Here is a 21,517-nt window from a genome sequence, read left to right on the forward strand (position 1 = left end):
AGTCTGACGTAGTACTTATGTTTCCAGTGATTTTGATGATTTCTGGGTGAAATTCACATTAGTATTTTAGTTATATTGAAGAAGGAGGAAGTGAAGGATGGAGAAATTGAGAGCCCTTTTAAGACACCACAGTGAACCAACTGAAGAGCTAGAAATAGGGCTGACAAAACAATGCAGACTTCTGACTGCAGCCAGGTGGAAAATATTTTTTCAGCCTCTACTGGAGTTCTTTTCCCCCTGAGATTTCAATATAAAAAGTATCTATTTTTCAAAAGCAAAAACCAGATGAAGAAACATCTTCCTTGTCCCTCTTTGGTGTTCACACAGAAGTCCTTCTCCCTTTCTCTCCTGCCCTGAACCATCACCACATCTCCGAGTTCCCTGAAGGATTCATTAACCACCAAGTAGTAGGTTCCTCTTCAGACAACCACCCTTAAGATAAAATTGAAGCACTGAAGCATGGACGGAAACACAGAGGTTCTGCCTTGCAAAAGATTCTCTTCCAAACAGTAAGGCTGCAGCTCTCCCTCTCAACAAATATTCAAGTGCTTTATAACTTGAACTCTGGCAGCAGACATAGAAAAACCCACCCCCCACAATTAAATGGGACCTTTTATGTTAAATTAAATCAGGGAGAAGAGTAGGAAGCAAGATGACATTCAACAGCAACATTCAGTTTAGAACAACTACATCATCACAGATAAAAAGTATGTGTTGAAGAAAGGTTTAATTACCCAATTGAAGGCTTCTTATCTCAGGTACTAAACTAATAAAGATTTACTTCTTGAATATCATGGCTTTCAAACCTCTCTAGTCAATCTTCCATCACAGACAGAACAAAACTTTCCAACAATACAAGCACAAAATCTCCAAACCCTTCATGTTTTCAAGGAATTTCTGTGCAAAGGTCAGCTTTGAAACCATGACAGAAATAACCAGATGTCTACCCCTACTAACACATACACCTTATTATCAACTAGCTTTTATTTGCATTTAATATCCTCACAAAGAATGTTTTCTCCAATTTGATAAATCCGAAGTACAAAATTCTATCAGCTTTTTGGGAACACAGCAGAATTTAGAGTCTGTTCTATTAAGATTCCCACAAAGGTACCGACTTTGTATTTCAGAGATGGCAAAAAACCCCTAGGTAGGACTATTTTAAAGGAACCTATCATGACAATGTATCCATTCACAGCATAGGCTCTCTACTCTGGAACAAACAATAGTTTATAGCATTAATACATCGATTTCTACTTTTAACTGCTAGTTGTAAAGGGGTATAAACTGTCTAAAGTCAAAATTATGGAAAAGTAAACCTGCAATTACTCAAGGCATGGAAATCACATTACCCTATATTTACTGTGATCCAGCTGATAACAGAACCTGGTGCTTAAACTTAACTGAATGGTGCTTGGAGGTCTTGGGAAAACTCTGGAGCAACCAAAGTGTACTGAACCCATCACTGGCCTGCAGAGGCCTGGGGAGAGACCTGGAGCAGTACAAGTCAGGCAGCCATTACAAGAAAACAAAACCACCTCTTTAAAAGCTGTCACAGTAGGTCTGATTATAGGCTTTAGAAATTACAAAATTATCTGGAAAATGCGGTGTTCCCACCCAGCTTCAGCAACTGGAATAACTGCTAGAATATGTAGCCCGTTAAAAACACGTAAAGCTCATGGCTAGAACTTAAAGCTGCAGGGCAGATACACCTGGATTTTTTTCAGCTACGGGCTTGTCCTGGTTTAAGCCAAAACAGATCTAATTCTGTTCAGTGATTTTACTTTTCAGTTCAGTCTCTTCTAAGTAACTGCACTTTCTGAAACCAGTGGCATGTTTTTACAGACAGCATCTGCTTCTAGTAGTGATAATGCCTGAGGTTTATAGTTAATACCAGGGAACGGGATGCAGAAAGGCTCTTGCTTATACTTGCTCCTACAGCAACCAAGGTCACTGCTGAATCCTGTATCCCATGTTGAGGTGCTGGCAGTGAAAAGGGGCTGTAACAAAGTGAAAGGTGGCACCTGCATGGAGGAGTGAGCCAGACACGTGACCCAAAACTGACCAGCTAAGTATTCCATCCCATATACATCATATTCAGGATAAAGCTGAGGGATCACGAAGGTCAAGCTCGTGATCAAGGGGGTTTGGTTCAGTATTGGTTTTGTGTTTATTTGTATACGGGGAGGGAGGGGGGTCAACAGAGCACATCTGTCATTTGTGAGTGGCTGGCCCAGCCCTAACCCATGACAAGGCTCCATATTTTTTCTTTTATTGTTGTATTTCATATAAAGCTGCTCTGAGCCACTTAAAATGATCTACCACTTCATACCACTCTTTTTATTCTTTTTTCTTACCATGTCTCAGTGCCTGAGTCCATCTAGGTTCCTTCCTACTGCTGCATTCTTATCTAGACTTCTCTCCATTACTGACTTTCCTTCCTAGAGTACAGCCTTACAATTATCTTTAACAATATCATAACATAAATCTCAGGCCTACGAATCTTTCATACTCTAGGAGAACAAAGGCATTCAAAGCAAATGCTGGCAACTAAATCTAAGCATTACAGTTTGCCTGAGTCCCAAATTAGTAATTTTCAATTACAGTTTCATCATTTTTAGCCTCACTGTTTGCAATTGATTGTCCTAGAAAATTGTGCAAGCTTAATGCCATTAAAAAATCCACATATAAAATACTTTAGTTAAAATAATCACAGTTATAGTGAAAGATTACCCAGGCAGAAATATTTTTCGTTTTCACATTAAGTTTATTTGGACACAAACAAAACATATAATGAGACAGATACAAATGTGAGCAATTACAGAATCATTATATGAACTACAACACAAATAACAGATAAACACCTAACATGCACTTGGTTTCATATCCTAGCATTTCCCATTCTTTAGGAGATAAATAGATTCTTGAACTTTGCAACAAAACAGATAAACCAATTCCTGAACTTTTTAATACTGAAATCTACTCATTAGCTTCAACTATCATTTTAAAATATCAAACTGTCAAAGATGTGCTCCTTTCCACTTCCCCTTCATGGGAGTATATTACCAAAACATTTTCTAAACATCAAAAAAAATTATTACGATTTTGACGTGCGGGAACGGACACTTCAGCCATCAGAACACAGACAAGGGAGTGTGGCCGTACAGAAACACACAGACTTTCTCAGAAGGACGAATTGAAAGGCCCAGCCTCGTCTTACCATGAGCCTGAACAACGGGAGGTGGCGAACTGGCGCCACCCTCTGCTACGAAGCTGGAAATGTTAATTTTTCAGCTATGACAAAAAGTTTCGTTCTTCTTACCCGATCTATCATCCCCCACTTTCTGCCGAGAAGTCTCCGTCCTGCCAGGCCACCGTGCTAGTCGCTATGTTACCGTATATTCACGTGAGATCCTTTCTAATGTCACCCATGATGCTCAAATCAAGCACTCACACTCACAAAACTTATACATCAACTTATTCTACTATATATACTATTATTACATATATATATTATATACTATTATTACATATATATATTATATACTATATATATGATTCTATATGCCAATCAAAATCCCACTCCAAACTCTCCTTAGGCACAATACTACAAAACATCTTGACAATAGTTAACCTACTAATGCTCTCCAGTGACTAATCTCGCTAAGACAATATTACCTCATTATTTTGCTGCTCTTCAGGGTGTTATGCAAGCAGCTGTGAGCCTCACTTTTCCATTTGGAACCAAATTTTCACTGTGTTTTATTAGAGCAGATATCACACTCCAGGTCTAGGCTGTATGTAGGGCCCTTACCGACAATGGCTGTAAGAACAATTACAAAGAAATTTAAAAAACAGCTCCTGAATGTACCCCAGAAAAGAACAGATTGTTCATTTTGTAGAAACCTTTCTCTTGAGATGTCACTTGCAAGAAATAAATCTTTCTTTCTGCTTTCCTGAATTTTCATATGTGATTGCGTGTCTAAAAAACTTCTACTATTATTGTTTAACCCCCACTTTAGAGCACCAAAGTTTGAAATAACTGTACTTACAAGTCTATGAGTCATTAGAGACTACAAATACCTTTATTCCTTTAGAACTGATTAGAAGATGTCATCTTACGTTTCTCATCTCATTAGGCTCCAGTTTATTTGCCACAGTCAGACTTAGAACTCAGAAATACAGCATTCCGTATCTGTCATAAAACTGAATACAAGGAACTTACTTCTATTAGTACTTGGAGCCTGGGTTATCCAGCTTAAGACCCTGGCCAGGCTACAGCACAATGCTCTTCGTTTGTGACCAGCCTTCCTTCTCATTGCAAAAAGGCACGATAGGGAGCATAGTGCCTTCGTCTGAAGTTGTACTGAGATGTTGCTGTGGCACGCACATAGACACAGAGAAGGGAAGCTCTCACAAGCTGCATAAGCTTACATGAATGGAGGTAAACAATTTTACTATTTGCAAATACAGTCAATGACACTGAACTTCATTTGTTCATTTCTTGTACTCTGAGAGTACTATACAGTGTAAACAGCCACCTGTGGATGAAACGTTGTAGAGAGCACAGGCATCACAAAGAGATAAAGATTTCTGCAATCAATTCAAGGAGGCATTACACAACAAGACAAACACATCACAGGCAACAGGACTGTGCAAGTGCCTACAGAAACTCAAGAGACTGCAACAGCACAGCTGGTTTACAGTGCCACCTGACTGACCACCAGGAACCCAGTTTTCTTTCTCTATTGCTCTCAGGTTCATCTTCCTAACACCACAGCCGCTGGCAAGTCCGCACGCTAATTCTGCTTTGGCATTTGACCCTGGGAAAAACAGTCATTACTCAGACAAGTCACAGAAAAGCTGCACCTTGTCCAGGGCTGTACATGCTGCTCACGCTCTGAAATCAACATTCCCTCTCCCCATTTTAAAAGGCTGTTGCTCCACTTGGACAGCTGCACTCCTACGCAAAACTCAGAACTAGGAAGCCTCTGCTTCGATTCAGTAAGCGCCTCTGTGAAATACCAAAGGCACAGGGAAGCCTCCTAACTCTCACGGTCGAGCTCTCCCTCACGCTGCTACGTTAAAACAACAGGTGGGTAACTCCGAAGTTTGCACAACAATCCAAATCTCATCCACAAATCCATTTTCCCTCTTACTTCTGCCAGGTAGGGCAAGTTTCGCCCGCTTTCCCGGCAGGTGCGGAGCTCACCTACACGGAGGCACTGGCCGCCCGGGGCGGTGCTGCACCGCTGCGGCCGAGCAGCTCCTCACGCGGGGCTGCGAGGCTTCCCCTCACGGCTCGGCTCGCTGCGCTCCGGCGGGGCTCTGCTTGCCCGGGCGCTGCTCCCCCGGTACGAGGCGCTGGCCTCCCCCGCGGCTGCGGGCAAGACACACGGGCCGTGCCTACGACGTTTGAGCGCGCCGTTAGGATTAATCGTACCTCTGCCGACCCGATCATCGCCCACTCGCGGTGCTCCACACGCCGCCGCCGCTGAGGCACACGACGGGCCCGTGGTGCAGCTTCCCGCCCGCTGCCCCGCCGAGGGAGAAGGCAGCCGGCGAGCCGACCCGGCTCTCGCAGCTGCCGGGCCCAGCGGGCGCGTAGGCTGGTAGCAGTCGCGGCCCGTCCCGCCTCAGAAAGGGCGGCAGCCCGCGCCCCCTCCGCAGGGGAGCGGACCTTTTCCCGCAGGGGAGCGGACCGTTTCCCGCAGCGGCCCCTCACGTTTCCCGCCGCCGGGAGGGCGCCCAGCGCAAGGGCCGCGCGACCCCCGGGAGACCCCCTGAGGCCGCGGGGCAGCCCGCTTAGCCCTCGCCCCAGCCAGGGGAGGGGAATTCAAGCCCTTTCTCAGGCGATGAGGCTAGCTGTCTCTCTCGGGTGATCCACAGCAACACAGGCAGCAATCTTCCTGATGATGATGTATTCCAAATTGCTGACTGCAACCGCGGAAGGAGCTTTCAGCAGAAACCTGCCCGGTCACCAGCAACACTTCATCCATCTCTTCCTCGGTTTAGCTGCTCGAGGTGCCGTGAGGTGGCAGAGTTGGCAGACCTTGAGGTTACCAGCTCCCCTGCTCCTTGGCAACTCAGCAACTAGTCAGTTCTATATTTCCTTAACCATTTTTCAATGTGTATTTAATTAAAACTATTATACAATAGAATAATAGACATTACTTCCTTAAAGGAAGTGCTCGAATAAAGGATTAGAAAACCCCCAATTTCACCAAGCGTGCCATGAAATGGGGTAGTTGCACAACACATTCCATCACAGTCACCCGTACTGAGAGACCGTGATTTTACAAAGCAGAGCTGGAAGTAAAGTCCTTTCTCTGGTAATTTTGCAGAGAATGTTAACCACTAACTGTGTCACACATGTGCAGCTGCTGATCAGTATACCTCAGGACTGTTTTCTTGGGGAATTTGCAACACCCCAACTTAAAATTGTGTAATAATTTAGAGCAGAAGGGACATGCAGGGCTCTTCTAGCCCAATCCACCCAAACCTAGGTGAGAGGCTGACATGAACATAAGAATCTGTGTATAGGGCTCAAGTTTATGTGGGTTTTTTTTTAAATGAGTTGATCATTATTAGCACTTTTTGTTATTAGTATTTGACCCGAGGAGTTCGTGACCTCTCTGATGAGTGGAAAATCGTCAACTGAACAAGCCGCAGCATCTCTAATGTTTGGCTTTTTTCCAAACAACACATGAAAACGTTAACTCAGTCTGAATGAAAGAATTTTATTTTGTGCATTTCAGAAATAAGTGAATAATGACATTTTCTAAAATCAGTTGTTGCTGTGCTAGACAGACACATGTAAAACTCATCTTTCCATTTTACATTACAACATGCAGTGCAAGAATGATACATTATTTTACTTGAATTCTCAAGTTAATAATCTTTGAATAAATCAAGAGCTAGTAACTGTACAAACACTGGTAACAATCAAAATTATTTCAATTGGGAGGAAGGAAAAAAAAAAAAAAAAAATGTCTCCATATAGATCAAGAAACACCATCCAGAACACAATCGATTCACAGTTCTTACTAAGCTCTTTAGTTTCTTTCTAAAACATATTAGTTTACTTCTAGAACGTATTTTACTGATTATGACTTTGCATGACGAAGTTTTTGAGTGTATAATATAAATGATACTAATGAATGAAAATACAGTTCAGGATCAGACAACATAAATGAACTATTTTTAGGGGATAATGACTTAGGTATAGAGTTTATCTAGATGAATACCAGCTCACGTAAGTGTTAGAGTTAACATTGCTTTCTTCCCTCTTCATTTTTAAACTGTCTGGCTCGACAAAGCGTTGAGTAGCTTTGTGGTAAAACAATTCCCCTTCCCCCCAAAAACACCCCCCAAACCCCACAAACCCAATAAACCCTAACAGTTATAACCTCAAATCTTACTTTTGTTGCTACTTAACAGCAAAGTCAACCAGTATGATACATGGTTTTTTCCTATTTAAAACATTTATCTGTCACTAAAACTAGTTCAACTAATCAAAGCAGAAGCAACATTATAAATGGGCATGTTTAGAAGTTCCATAACATACGTATTTGTGTGTACACAGTGGTGATTTATCTTTAAAATTTTACTATTAAATTAGAAAAAAACCCTAGCAGTGACAAATATGCAGTCTCTACCAACAGCGCAGTTTGCAAAACAGTGGAAAGCCATCTGTAGTAACATAGGAAGGTTTGGATGAGTAATTTCTCACTTTTATTTTTTAATCTAACACTTAAAGTGTGTTATTGCCAATGTATATAACTTGACACCTTGTGGAAATCTTTTTCAACAGTCACAGCTCTTAAGCTGCACTTCCAATTTTCAATTGTTTTCATCAAGTAAGAACAATGTATTCTGCCATATTGTTCCTGCTTTCTAAACCATAAGAGCTATAAAACATACCTTGAAATAGTATGTGAGAAATGGTTATCTAGGAAAACAGTAAAAAGCTAACGATACAGTAGGACGCAAAACCTTGATATCACTATCAAGAATTTTGGGAAGTTCAGTACATTATGAGAATTACTTAATATACCTCTTGCACATTAAAATAATCATCTGTGGCTGATATTTCAGTAATGTTTTCGATCAAGTAACATCTCTCATGCATTGTGTCAAGAAAATAAGAATTTCCCAACCCATGTACTGCAGCAGCTCAGAAGCTGAGGTACAATGTAGACCTTCCCTAATCATAACTTGTAAGTACTGAACACTTCAGCAAGTGAGTTCAAATACTTATTAACCTTTCAAATAAATACTGTTAATATAGCCACTTCTTACAATTTATCTTCAGCCTATTAACTTGCCCTTAAATGTATCTACCTGCAACACACCTCCCTGAACAGGACAGCACACTTGCACTACACTTTAGACAGGGTATGGAAACTTTAAAATATGGATATAATAAAATCTTGACCTATGTGTTATTAGTGCATTGTTACTACATCCTGTGTATATTTTTTTCAGCATATGTTGTCTAACATTCATAAATGCAGTACCAGTTTTGTTTCCCTCCCCGCTGTGATGCGGGAAGTGTCGTCAGCCTCACACTCTGCCTGTTTATTGCACTCAGATGGAAAAATCACAAGAATAGAGAGTTGAGAATTACCAGCTCCACTTCTGTCGACCACCCTTCAGTTTGGGAACGCTGAACTGAACTCAATAAAAGCATGCAGACAGCCAAATATGAACGAACAAATACGTGTTTTGCATCATGTTCACTGGATGCTGCTCCCAGAAAAACAACACATAGAAGTAGCATGCTTATTCTTATTGGTGTAATTTCAATAGGCCTAGAAACCTCATCTTCTCCAGTGGCAGGCTAATACTGCTTCCCACGGATGTTAAGTGTTTCCACCTGCTTCTACAGAGCTACAATTTTCCTAAGAATAAAGGGCTGAAGTGACCATACCTCTTCAGTAAGTTTTAAATAATAAATTTCAGCAAACACGTTTGACTTCTGTATCTCTGGCCTCCCCTTACATACAGGCTGTGCACTGTATGCACATGCACGTGTTTCTTAGGAATTCCTCACGAAAATCAGATTTAAATGGAGAAACAGGTTTGCTGCCTGGCCCACAGTATTTAGATAAGTTTAAAAGTGGATTAGCATCGGATATTACCTCATTATTGCTGAAGTTAACTCTCAAAAGTAGTTTAAAGTTTTTGAAAGTGTTATATGTAACTTCAAAGGTTGGTTTATTACAGTATTGATAAACTTTATTCCTGTGGTTACTTAATGGAGTGTTCAACTGAACACATATAAAAAAAAAGTCCCCATAATACAGATCAACAGAGACAAGGTATTATGCCTTCCTTAATGTATGGTGCTACAGCACAAAGCATACCAAACTCAGAAAGCTATAGGTTAGTCTACTCCCCTTCAAGCATGCATTTGCAAAACATCCATTTACTTTTTAAGAGACAAAGAAAAAAAAACAAAAACGTAAGAGCTGTGCTATGTATTTTAGCTCAGGAAAGAGCCACCTCACTTTGTTACATTAAGATTTTGATTGGAAAAGTCTAAAAAACCAAGGCTACTTGAAATTAAGTTTGTGCATATTCTTAAAATTGCTCCTTACTAAAAGTTTCTGCATCAAGTGTGCACTGCAGTTTTGTTTCATTGTCATGGCCTGATTTTCAAAAAACAACCCAAGCCCCACTGAGTTACAGGGCACAGGAGCTGCTGGCATTCAGCATCTTGGAAAGTCAGGACACAGCTTAAGTGATTGTGCAGAACAGGACACTTCCCTTGCAGTATAAGCCAAGTGTTCATTTATGCCCAATAATAAGACTACAGAAGTTTCATCAAATCAATCAAAATAAACTTTTACAAGTCATAAAGGATTTCAAGGATAACACCAATCGACCAGGCCTGAGTTTCACAGCTAAAAGGGCAATACTGTCCGTTTTCATTGGTCAGCTCCGGAAGCCCTTTCCAGGAGGATCTGACAAAAGAAAAGACAAACGAGTATAGTTGTCATATTATACACTGAAATTAAAAGAACATTTCATTTTAAAACCTTTTAGAAGACTAACTCAGTAGGAAACTGAAAACCATGACTAAAGGTCTGTTGTCAGGCACAGCATGTCCTTTAATAACTGAGATCTAATGAATTAATTTTTTTCCTGCAGCTGCGAATTACAATTTTTTTGTGCGGGCGCCTCTGCTTCGAAGTAGACTCTGCTACTAATAATATCTGAACTTACACTACTGGCATGTTGCTCCCATTTCTCATTCAGGTAGCTGGAAGAATACAAATGATCTTTGAGGTAACTGAATGCTATTCAAACTACGCTTGAAACTGGATTATGGTACTAAAAAGTGGTATCGGCTGGAAGACAGCATGACTACATAAGCCCTTCTTTCCTCCATAGGAATAAAAAAACTCCACAAACTAACATATAGAAATACTTGTTAAGTTCAGCCTGTTGCTACATAATTCTCTACACAAACGAAATTCCAAACCAGAGTAAAGTACGCTACTTAAGTAGCAAGACAGAAAAAACAAAGAATGTTACCAAACTGCAAGTTGTGTGGTAGTATGACCAAACAAGACACTACATAAGGTAAAAAGCTGCTTAACAAATCCCTTTTCTTCCTTGCATGGTCAGACAAACCCTTCTGTCATGACCCATCCTACCGAGCTACTCTTACGGGTACAAATAAACAGATAGTTGAAGTACTGCAAAACATATTATACGGAAGAGATATCAAGGGCAAGATCTGGGGTTTGTTTGTTTGTTTCCGTTTGTCTCAAATCCTTAAGAATTAAAAAAGTAACAGACACAGAAAGGGGAAAAATCGTGTGGGTTTGGTGGTTTGTTTTTTAAGAGGGAAAACTCAAAATGCAAAGGAATGTTTAAGGGCCATAAGCAAGTTCCTCTGCCTTCTTAGATATCAAGTTTATTAAGATTCTGAAACACTGTCATAGTAATTTCCTCATTTATAACATGGGAAGTCCTAAAAATATTCTGCGTCACCTTATCTGCCACAATTTTAATCTGTCACTACTAGCCCTTTAACTATTTTGTGTTGCAGGTTGTTTTCAAATTTGGTTGGTGGTGGTTTGTTTTGTTTTTTTTTTGTTTGTTTGTTTGTTTGTTTTGTTTTTTGTTTGTTTGGTTTGGGTTTGTTTTGTTTTGTTTTTTTTTAGAAACAACTCCCATTTTTTTCTGAAACTCATTTTTTGTATGCAATTAGATCCTAATTTTCACATAAGGTTTATTTCACCCAGCCTTCACATAGGCAAGCATTAGCAATTCTGCAGTCTATAAAAACACTAGACCTCAGCCGTACTTGAAACCTGACTTGAGACCTGCAATAGCACCTATAGCGGTGAACTTGATATGTAGAAGAGAGATGCTGCTTATGATATAGATCTGTACTTTTACAGGCAATTGGATGGTGGATACCACTAGCTTGAGTGAGTATTTTGAATCTGTGTTAGCTGGTGTCTTACCTTTCCAGGTGAACATAGTGGCGAGAAAGAACATTCTTAATCATAACTACGGTTTTTGCATATATGTCTGGACCAATCAACTTTGAGAAGTACAATTTGGCACGAAGAAAATATCCAATTGGCCACACCCATTCCTAAAAAAGAAAATGAAAAGAGATTATTATTATAGCTGTCAGTTTGAAAAGGTGACAGCACTTTTTCTAAAATTGAAGAAACTGGTTCTTACAGGTCCTTGGTGATAATTAAAACCTCTGGCTACATTATAGTTGTCATTGTCAAGAGCATTATCATATACTCCACAGTAAACCATATCACTGCAAGAAAGAAAAAATAAATTATGCAAACAAAGCCTTAAAAATTATGCATAAAAATGGAAAGCAGGAATTAACCAAAAATTTGTCATGGCATTTACATTTAATGATGGTTAAGTCAGGGAGGCCTCCACCAGGTTTTGTATTTTACATGACAATGGAATTCCAAATATAGTTTACTAGGAAAATGGTTAAAGTCTTGGAATGACTTGAATTTGTAATTTTGCCCTCGTGTTTTTACTCAAACTGTAGTGCTGTGCACTGTATCGTATCTAAGTATGTATCAAGATGCAAATTCAACATCATCTATGATACCAAATTCGATTTGCTTACTGTGTGGCATCCAAACCCACCTGGTGATTGTCTACATAAATATTTTAACAAAATAAATACTACCCCCATGTGTCAAATAACTCCTAGTCATGTTTTGCAATGAACACTTACTCTTATCTCTGCTATACTTACTCGGGATCTAAGGTTTTCATGCCTAATGGACCAAGCAGTTTTTCCTCTGCTATCTGCAGAGCTTTCCAAGCTCTCTCAGGTGTGAACAACTCAGGGGCCTAATAAAATAATAAAGATTTAATGAGTAAGCTCTGTGCATGTACACACACAACACTGTGTATACAAGTGCAGAAGACCACAAAAAGCCCAAGTTTTGTATTACTGAATCAACTTCTGGAACTTACAAGTCAGAGTAAGCAAGAAGACAGAAGCTACCCGGTGCTTTTCATTTTTATTTTGTTTTATTTTAAATACACTTGCCAAGTATTATTACTGAAGCTCTTTATAAACCAAAGACAAACAACTCATGCTTTTTAGCTGATTTGATGGGAAAAGCAGACCTAACCTTAAAAGACATTCTGAATGCAGTGAACACTGCAAATTTATCCTAACTGTACACAGGACAGCAGTTTCTTTTAGGTTAAGTCCTGTCAAGGATGTATTTTTAGGAGATGCTCCAAGACAGAGCAGTATCAGAAGCATGGAAAAGCAAAGCTTTCAAAAAGTTTTTCTAAGTGTTTTAAGGAACATCCTGTTACAATGCCTTACAGATGAACCTTACAATGCAAGCTTAGTTCAATCATACAGAAAATTTTAAGCCCAAATGCTTCCCCCCACTCCCCCTCACTTACCACAACCATTGCTATTGCAAAATTTGGCCTGAGTTGGTAATCACACCACGGGCTTGAAGCTCCATAGCTGTCCTTATAAATTCCACGTTTGTGAACAAGAGTTGGATGCTTCTCATTAGGATCTGCTGGGTTCTCAGAGACAAAGAACAGCCTTTCAAAGTGTCCTTGAATTTTTCTGTTCCACTCATCATATGTTATAGTCTCCTCCTTTCCTGCAAGATGTTACACAGAGGTTTTATTATCTGAAAACAGCCACAGTGATAACACCAGAATTACGCTCATGTCTATTTTTACTGTTTTACTTACTGAAGTTTTACATAAGATACTCCTAACACAATAGAGGCCACAGTAGCACTGCAAAATTATTATCTAGAAGTTGAATTATGCAATTATACTGCAGACCAACACACGCACAACTTTTTTTTTTTTCACATTTCTAACTTGCAGTTAGCTAGAAGCAAACAGTGTGAGGAACTGTGATCTACAGTAAGTTTAAATCAAGTTTAAAATTTATAATGAACATTTCAGCATGATAACATGTCAGCTCTTTTATAGTACTTGGTATACATATTCTTGCTATCTTGGAGACGTCAAAGAGAGTGTCAAAACATTAGGCTAAGTGTCACTTTCAAAAGCTTTCTCTTCCTGAATTTCTGACACTTAACACAACAGGAGCAGACCTAGGATCACCTCTCCTCAGCTGGTGATTCCTCACATTTAGGCCAATTCTACACTTCACCTTCTTGAGTATTTCGATGTTGTATGGCCACAATTTCATCATTTTAGTTATTTTTATACTCCAGTAATACAATTATGAGGTGTGCCTGTTTTTTACCATGTCTTTTCACAGTGACTCCACGGAAAGGAAACACATTTTTCCCAGATAAATCCAGCAACCAGCGAACAGCAGACTTGCACAGACCAACAATTTCCACAGCAGAGCCATCTCTAAAATAATAAAAAGCACCCAATAATTACTTTAAGAAGGCTATTAAAGTTCAGTAAGTAACTGAAAAAAATCTGCATCTTAAACACATTGTTTTTCCCCTATTCTCCTACTATTCCCCTATTTCTCCTATATGAGCATCCCAAAGTTCTACAGTATTGCAGTGTTTTGTGAATATACAGCTCCATCACCATCATCACTATTGTAAGACTTTCTAAACCGCAGTCATACCCCTCTCATCCATATTCTCTTGAATATGAAGAGTCTTTGGACATTCCAGTCTCTCCTCACAAGGCAGCTACTCCATCCCTTTGAGTTTTGGCTGCCCTTCTCTGTAACACCCTTTATTATGTCCTTCTTGAGACCAGCACTACAAGTAACACTCAAGATACAAGTGCATCTTGCAGGTGCAAGGTTTCACAAAGAGGTAGAATGATGCCCTCTGTCTTGTTCTAAAAATCTTTACTGTTAACACCCATTATTATTATTTTTATTAGCTTTTTTGGCTGCTGTTGTACACTAAGATATGATTTCAGAAAACTACCAGTGACTCAGATTTCCTTCCTGTGTAGGCATGGTTTAGACTATTTTCCCCCTAGATGTGTATCTTATCTACACTGAAGCTTATCTGCCAGTTTTAGGCACACTCAGTTTTCTAGGGTACTTTTGAGTTTCATGAAGGGCCGAGAATAAGAGAAGAGAACATTGACATGAGCAGACTGTGTCAATTTACTTTTATTTAGATCAGTAGGATTCCATCTGATGAAGAAACAACAGAGGAAAGGGTGGAAAGGTGAGGCTTTCTATGAGCTAAGTCAGAGAATGAGCTTGATTGTAAACTGGCAAACAGGTACTTTTTTTTTTTTCCTCTATACCATAGACTAATTGAAATTGGTATTATCACACCCAGCTGATTTGCACAGATTTAAGATAATTGATTAAGAACTTGAAAAAAGGATCAGCCACAAACAACTTGGTCCTCTGATGTCAAAACTGTGTTCAATACAGAGGTTCTCATCTGCATGTGCACTTTGGTAACTTCGGCAACATTTCTGCCATAATAGATTACTCAAGTCAAAAGCGAGACATTTAAATAAGCACTAAATGCACTTCTTGGACTTGATTCTTTTTGCAGGTGATACTCAGATAATCCTCATATGCATAAATTTCGTATTGTATCGCCTTGAATTTCACTGTCTGCCTGATGTAAATTTTTTCTCCAGCATCACCAATTTAGCCTCTTTAGGGCAGATACCTCAGCCTTTCTTGGTTCCCAATTGAAATGCCTGGCTTGTCAAGCAAGATAATGTTTTCCTTCAGGACTCACCCACAGACAGCAATCAATTTGAAACTGATGGATGCCCCCAGCAGTGTGCTAGCACATAGTAAAGACCTTATTTTTAAAATGTTTAATCTCAACGTTAAAAATTTAGAGGTTATAGGTATTTTTGAATTCTAAAAAACAAGTAATCAAACAACACAACAATTATCAATAGGTATCTCCTATAATAAGTATAAATGTACTGCTAGTACTACAAGCATACAGTTTTTCCTAAATTACATTTTACTACTTGAATTCAAAAGTTGACTCATTGCAGGGAGCTAAGACCACGCCAAAAGCCGAGGGCTTCACCTGCTAAGAACGCACCTTTTTTCTTCAAATGAGCACAAAGAAAAAAATTACCATTAGCATTTAAATAGGCAGAAACATTTACAACAATGTAAAGATCACCTCTCAAATGTGTTAATGGAAGGCATAGTAGCTCTGCAGAAGAGTTTAAATAAAAAAAAAAATTTAACACATCCCCCCAAGTGTGGATTTTGTACCTTGGAGTAGCTGGAATTCCTTTGTTGCGAGCTCTGTCACTCTCTCCCATTTTATCCATCCAAGTGCCACAGTTGAAGCGGTTCCCTCCGAAGACAAAACCAGTTTCATGGTCAACACCTGCAGTTACATTAAAACCTGCCAAGCAAGAATATAATGTGTGAAGTTAGTATTTAAAAAAAAAAAAAAACAAACCCAACCACCCCTGCCCCCCAGCCCAAACCTCCTAAATAAACAAAAAAACCCTCTGAACAAGAGATCTGAGGTGGATTTCTGAAGGCAACTGTACTTGAAGCAAACATTGTGCACCACGACCCATAAACAGTTGCTGATAATAAACAATTAATAGACGCTTTTTAGACATTAAATGCATTTAAAGTAATACAGTTTGAATGGCATTAAATATAATTAATTTTCCAAAAATATACTCAATAGCTAGAGGAAAAGAAATGTAAAATAATTGACATCTTTTGAATTCCATAGCAAGTGTTCTATATATGTTACCTTCATCTCTCATGTTTTGATCTATCTGAGGACCAGCATTCCTTTCTCGGAAATTTATGCCTTCCATGTGTCGTTGCATTGCTTCCTGTATTACTTCATAAAGTGGCTGATCCTACGTTGATTTCATGTTTGGATGATACGTGAAAGGCAAGATGAAAAAGGAGTACAGAGGTTCTAACATGCAAATAGCAGCGATTCTCAGCCTCTCATTTACAAAACTTCAAAAGAAAAGCAGCTAATGTTTTCAGTAGCATCTTTGTCAATGGTAATAACACTGTATACAATTTTTAATATGAACATTTTTTCACAACAAAAAGCAGAGAAAAAAATTGAGAAGCCGATGGAACCTTTTTCTCCATCCCCAACATCCTGTCTAATCGTGGGATGCAGATGTAGTGCGAAGTGCCTAAAACATGGAATTCTTGTGCTAATAATCAAGTTTCACCAAAAACAACAGACAGTGACAAGTTCTTGTAGCTAGAAAAATTCCACCTTTTCATTAAAAAGTTATAGTTGTCTTAAATACTTAAATCAGAAGTGATCTTTACCACAGTGCCTGCAGGTTGAGGAGAAGAGTCATCTCTTGGGTACATCCTAGAAACAGGACACCTGAGAATGTCTAAGCCGTTTGGAACCATTTTACAGTAGTCCTGGATACACTGAAGCCACCACCATACAGCATCACGACAGTTGTATCTGGCATGTGTCCCCTGGCCAAGCAGATTGGGAATGAGACCGTGTCTTAAAGTCCCACCAAATGCTAAAATGATGTTTCTAGAACAAAAGAAAAACACAGTCTTGAATAAGGTACTTTCAAGGCCATTACTGGAGCAAGTACAAAGCACACAGGTTTACCTTAATAGCAAGGTAAGTCAAGGAGATAAACAAGATCTTAAAGAGAGATGCCAAAAATTCGCTGTTGAAAGCTACAAATTACTTCATTGCATGAACTTCTTTTACAGTAAAAAAATCATCTATTTTCCTACACATTCCCCAACGTGAATATGTTTAAATCAGTTTGTACAAAACAGACAACATCTGCTAATACGGAAAAGCTAGTTTGCTTTTTCACAGGTAGTGATATAAAGCCTAAATCCAAATCCCACTGAGGTCACAGGGAAGGGTTTTATTGACATTGTTTGATTACCCTGGTATCCATTCTGCTAGGTGGGGTTGAATGGGGACGAAGGGCAGGAGTAGATGGGAATTTCCTATTAAAATACAGAGAGGTGACAGCAACTGAGGTTATGAGAAGTTTCATTCGAGAACCGTTGCGCATACCTTGCAGAAAACACGGATTCCAACTAGCTTTAAAAGGGAATACAAACATACTAGTAGATTGCAGATCTGACTGCATGAGAAAGGTTAATAGTTGGCCAATGTACAACAGCAAAAATACACGCTAGTTTAAAACAACTCATTTTTACGTTTGTACAATGTGTCAAGCTCCACCCAATTAAAAGATTAACAGAAATAGCAAATCAATAGATCTGGCTTATATCTGGCTCATTTGTCACGTTAAACATTTACAACCAGATACCGGACTGTAACAATCCGCAATTAACCAATTACAGTTTAACAGACAAATACTATCAGTTAAAAAAAAAACCCACAACAAATCATGACAGACATGCAATCATAACTTTCTGATTAAAATAATATTCTCTTGCTACTTCAATTTTTTTAAATAAGTAATTTTGAAATTATTGCTCAGTAACAACAATGCAAGTACATGTGAAACACCATCACTTTGCTTAAGGACTAGCAGTAGTGATACAGGGGTTAAAACTGCCTTATCTCTACAGAACATCAACTTCATAACAGTGCTAAGAAAGCAAAAGAGAATCATTTTAGTATTTTTAATTCCACTCAGAGAGAACTCCCAAATCCATCTAGGGCCATTAAAGTCTCATACTGCACGTCAGCTTGTGTGTCAGGTTTCGAGAGGATGCCTTTTTCCTAACTACCTGCAAAACTTGTAAGAACTAAGAATAAGTCAGTCTTACCTTGCTTCTAGATAGCGCCCAGTAACTAACATTAGACCTCTCAGTGCAATAAAGGTATCCCTTCCCCAGGAGCGAAAAATTCCGGAAGAAAAGTGAGGTAAACCTAAAAAGAAATGTCATTGTTTATCTCATTTATTGATAAGGCAGAAATCTCCAAGCACACATGTATGTATAAAACGACCAAAAGTAAAAATATATTCACATTTATCATTTTTTTCCTAGATTAAGATATTTAAAGTAAGCCATCTTCTAGACCAAGTTCCTGATAGAATTAAATAAAGCCTCATTTTAGAACAATGTCTTCTAGAAATGCAAGATCACACAACACAACAGAATTTCTCCTATCAGCAACAGCCACATTTAAATTTTTATTAAATCGCTTTGTACCTAAACCAAGTGCCATCCTTTAATCAAATGAAGCTGAAAGAAAAGTAAAACAAAAAGCCAGAACTACGACAAGATTCATAATGCTTTGTTGGCAAGAGTTTACGTGAGAGCTATGCCACCTCAGTAGCACAAAGAGGGTAAGACTAGAGAGCTATGACTTTCTTCAGCCCAAAATTGCTGCCACAGTAGCTCGGCCGCTATAAAAGGAATCCTACTTCTCTTTTCCAGCAGCTTCTGGAACTACATCTTACTGCAAACTTTGTAAGATGTAACATTAAGAATAATTCTGACTAATAAAACATAATAACTACAGCAGTAAGGTCCATCCATGCCTTTTATTCCATTTATTAGCTTTTCAGTCTATCAAACAAAAAATTCCATACAGTAAAGTTTCAAAACAGCAGTCTGTTGTGCACGCTTGACAGAACAACATTTTAACCTCTGTCACTTGCTTTTCCAAAGTGTTTGCTAATACTCAAATATGGCCTCCATACCTCCACAATTTTATAGTATATGGCAACAGCACTTGAGAATGACAATCCACATACAAGTTAAAAAAGTCTCAGACATAACTACCAGTGAATATGTGGAGAGAGTATTTAAAACCAAACCCTCTATAGTATAATTAATCTTTAGGACCAATTTAAGGGAACATTGTGCTTCTGTGCTTCTAGGTAACGCTAAAGCCGGCAAATGGAATGTTACTAAAAACTAAAAGCAATAAAATTCCACAAGAGAAAGGCAGACAGCAAAAAGAAGAAGAAAATAAACAGTCCAGTGAGAAAGATGCCAGGGAATCTCTGGATGATAAAAGTTTCTACGGTTTCAGAAAAGGAATGGGCCAACTCAGAACAAAAATAAATCCATTTTAAGCCACTAAACACAGAAGATAATACTTCTGACTGAGGAAAGTGCCCAATTCGAGGACTGCCAGATGCTGGCAGAACATTTGGAGGTATAAACATTATTTGCTCACTGCTTTTATGCTCTTTGCTTTTGGAGACGGTTTCAGAACAGGCATTCTTGTGGTCTGCTAGTGGTTCTTTCTTTTTCTGAGAACTTGTAAACAATAAATTCACCCTTGTATTCCATTACAATTCAGTTCTTAAATTCATATTTAAAAAAGATAAACTAAAACCTATTATGCTAAGCATATTTACCTCAAGCAAGTTTTCTGGAAAGAAAGAGAACATACTTGTTGATCTCCATACACGATGGAAGTGCATAGAGCTAAAAATGTCTCTAAAGTGTTTATAAGCTCCCCCTCCCACCCCACAAGAGCAGTAACACAATGGTTGTCCCCAAGAAGTACTGCTAGATGAAACTTCTGTATTTTTAATATGGGTAAATCTTTATCTCAAACACAAGTTAAAACACAGGGGGAAGTGAGGAAAACTGCTACCTACGTTTTACACACAGTTGCTGACATATGAATCCCAAGCACAACAGAAGCAATTTTAATATATTTACTAAAAACAGTTTAGCCATTTTGGAAGGCTTTTAAATTTTTTTTATTTTTTATTTTTTTTTTAAAAAAAAAAAACAAAACCCACACTGTCTTCACTTACCAGCTGCCAAAGAAACACAACACTGTTCTTTCTCATTCGTAATCTCATTCAGCCTACAGGGAACATCATGCAAGGAAGGAGACAGATCTGGCAGACAAGAGTATCTTCCTATCCCACACATCTGGACTGAACCCAAGGAAAGGTGTTTAACAAATGTTGATCCATTCTGCACAAAGCTGTAATTCAACATAATTAAATTCAAGTAACTTTACATTCAGCAATATCAGTCTATAAAGTGTACCCTTTTTCATTTGCAGAAGACTATTATAAGTATTATGCATAATAAATATAATAAACTAATGAGTTAATAGTAGCATTTTGCATTAACTAATTTTGTATGTAAGATTTAATTTGTAAATCACTTTTTTCCGCAAAATGGAAGCCAAATTTTAGCTTTAAATTTTTATTTATTAATGCTTTTTATTACTGTAATTTTAAAAAAATTGGTATTAAACATTTATTAGTGTTTATGCTAAACACTTCTAAGGATGGGGTGGTTTAACCTCAGCCACCAATTAAGCACCATGCAGCCCCTTCCTCGCTCCCCCAGTGGGATGGGGGAGAGAATCGCTTAAGTTTTCCTCCTACTACAGCACAATACCAACAGTAGTTATAAATTCAAACCCTGGATAGACATTCAAACTCTCAACCTTCCAAATCACCACCATTAGAAGATGGATTTGATATTTACTACCAATTTTACCCTTTTACATTGGATGAGTATGAAAATATTCAAATTACATTCTCTAGCAGATAAAACTTAAAAATACAGATATCTCTACAGTTCTGATAGGCAAAGCATACCTAGACATCTGATGCCACCCCACATCCAGAAGCGTTGTGTATGCACCCACTAATATGGCATCAAAGTAACAAGGGATGAGGTAACGTGGAATTCTCTTTAGGTAGACAAACATAGCCTTCAACCATTTACCAACCTATTAAAATACAATATAATTAGAACTTGATAACACTAGGGTTCAAAACCCAATGCTTTCAGCATCCATCTAGTTAAAGTATTTGTCCCAGTTCTTGTACATTCATTACACCCAAGTTATGCTTGGCCACCACAAAGATCAGGTTATCGTCAGTTATTAATAACACCACTAGCATGCAGCCATTCACATCTAAGAAGTTCTCCCTGCTAGATATTTATGGTAGAATTGCTGTACCCTCCTGCTCCAAAATTTCATCCGAGAAAGATGAACTCTAAGAAAAGGGCAGGGAAAAATCTGTACTATAGCTGTACTAATGGGCAAGAATGTCATTTATAGAAAGAGATTATATTTTGCTGGTCTTGTAGGGGGAAAAATTATCAAAAACAACCTATTAAAACTGAGTAGCAAAGGAA

General features: G+C 38.6%; 1 protein-coding gene across 8 annotated transcripts in view; it reads right to left on the reverse strand.

Moving 5' to 3' along the window:
- Window positions 1-7,405: 7,405 nt before the first annotated feature.
- Window positions 7,406-21,517, reverse strand: part of AGL (amylo-alpha-1,6-glucosidase and 4-alpha-glucanotransferase) — a 35,997-nt gene continuing 21,885 nt past the window's right edge. For all 8 annotated transcript variants that reach the window (XM_086463514.1, XM_086463515.1, XM_086463513.1 and 5 more), the window contains 12 exons: window positions 20,971-21,104; window positions 20,167-20,342; window positions 18,212-18,314; window positions 16,754-16,979; window positions 16,206-16,317; window positions 15,704-15,839; window positions 13,766-13,878; window positions 12,931-13,142; window positions 12,260-12,357; window positions 11,710-11,797; window positions 11,484-11,617; window positions 7,406-9,968 (listed from right to left, as the gene is read on the reverse strand). In XM_086463514.1, the coding sequence (XP_086319640.1) occupies window positions 9,851-9,968; window positions 11,484-11,617; window positions 11,710-11,797; window positions 12,260-12,357; window positions 12,931-13,142; window positions 13,766-13,878; window positions 15,704-15,839; window positions 16,206-16,317; window positions 16,754-16,979; window positions 18,212-18,314; window positions 20,167-20,342; window positions 20,971-21,104 (1,650 nt within the window). In that variant the 3' untranslated portion in view covers window positions 7,406-9,850. The remainder of the gene's footprint in view (window positions 9,969-11,483; window positions 11,618-11,709; window positions 11,798-12,259; window positions 12,358-12,930; window positions 13,143-13,765; window positions 13,879-15,703; window positions 15,840-16,205; window positions 16,318-16,753; window positions 16,980-18,211; window positions 18,315-20,166; window positions 20,343-20,970; window positions 21,105-21,517) is intronic.

This window comes from Leptosomus discolor, chromosome 3 (genome assembly GCF_034619465.1).
Source record: "Leptosomus discolor isolate bLepDis1 chromosome 3, bLepDis1.hap2, whole genome shotgun sequence".
Classification (NCBI taxonomy): Eukaryota; Metazoa; Chordata; class Aves; order Leptosomiformes; family Leptosomidae; genus Leptosomus; species Leptosomus discolor.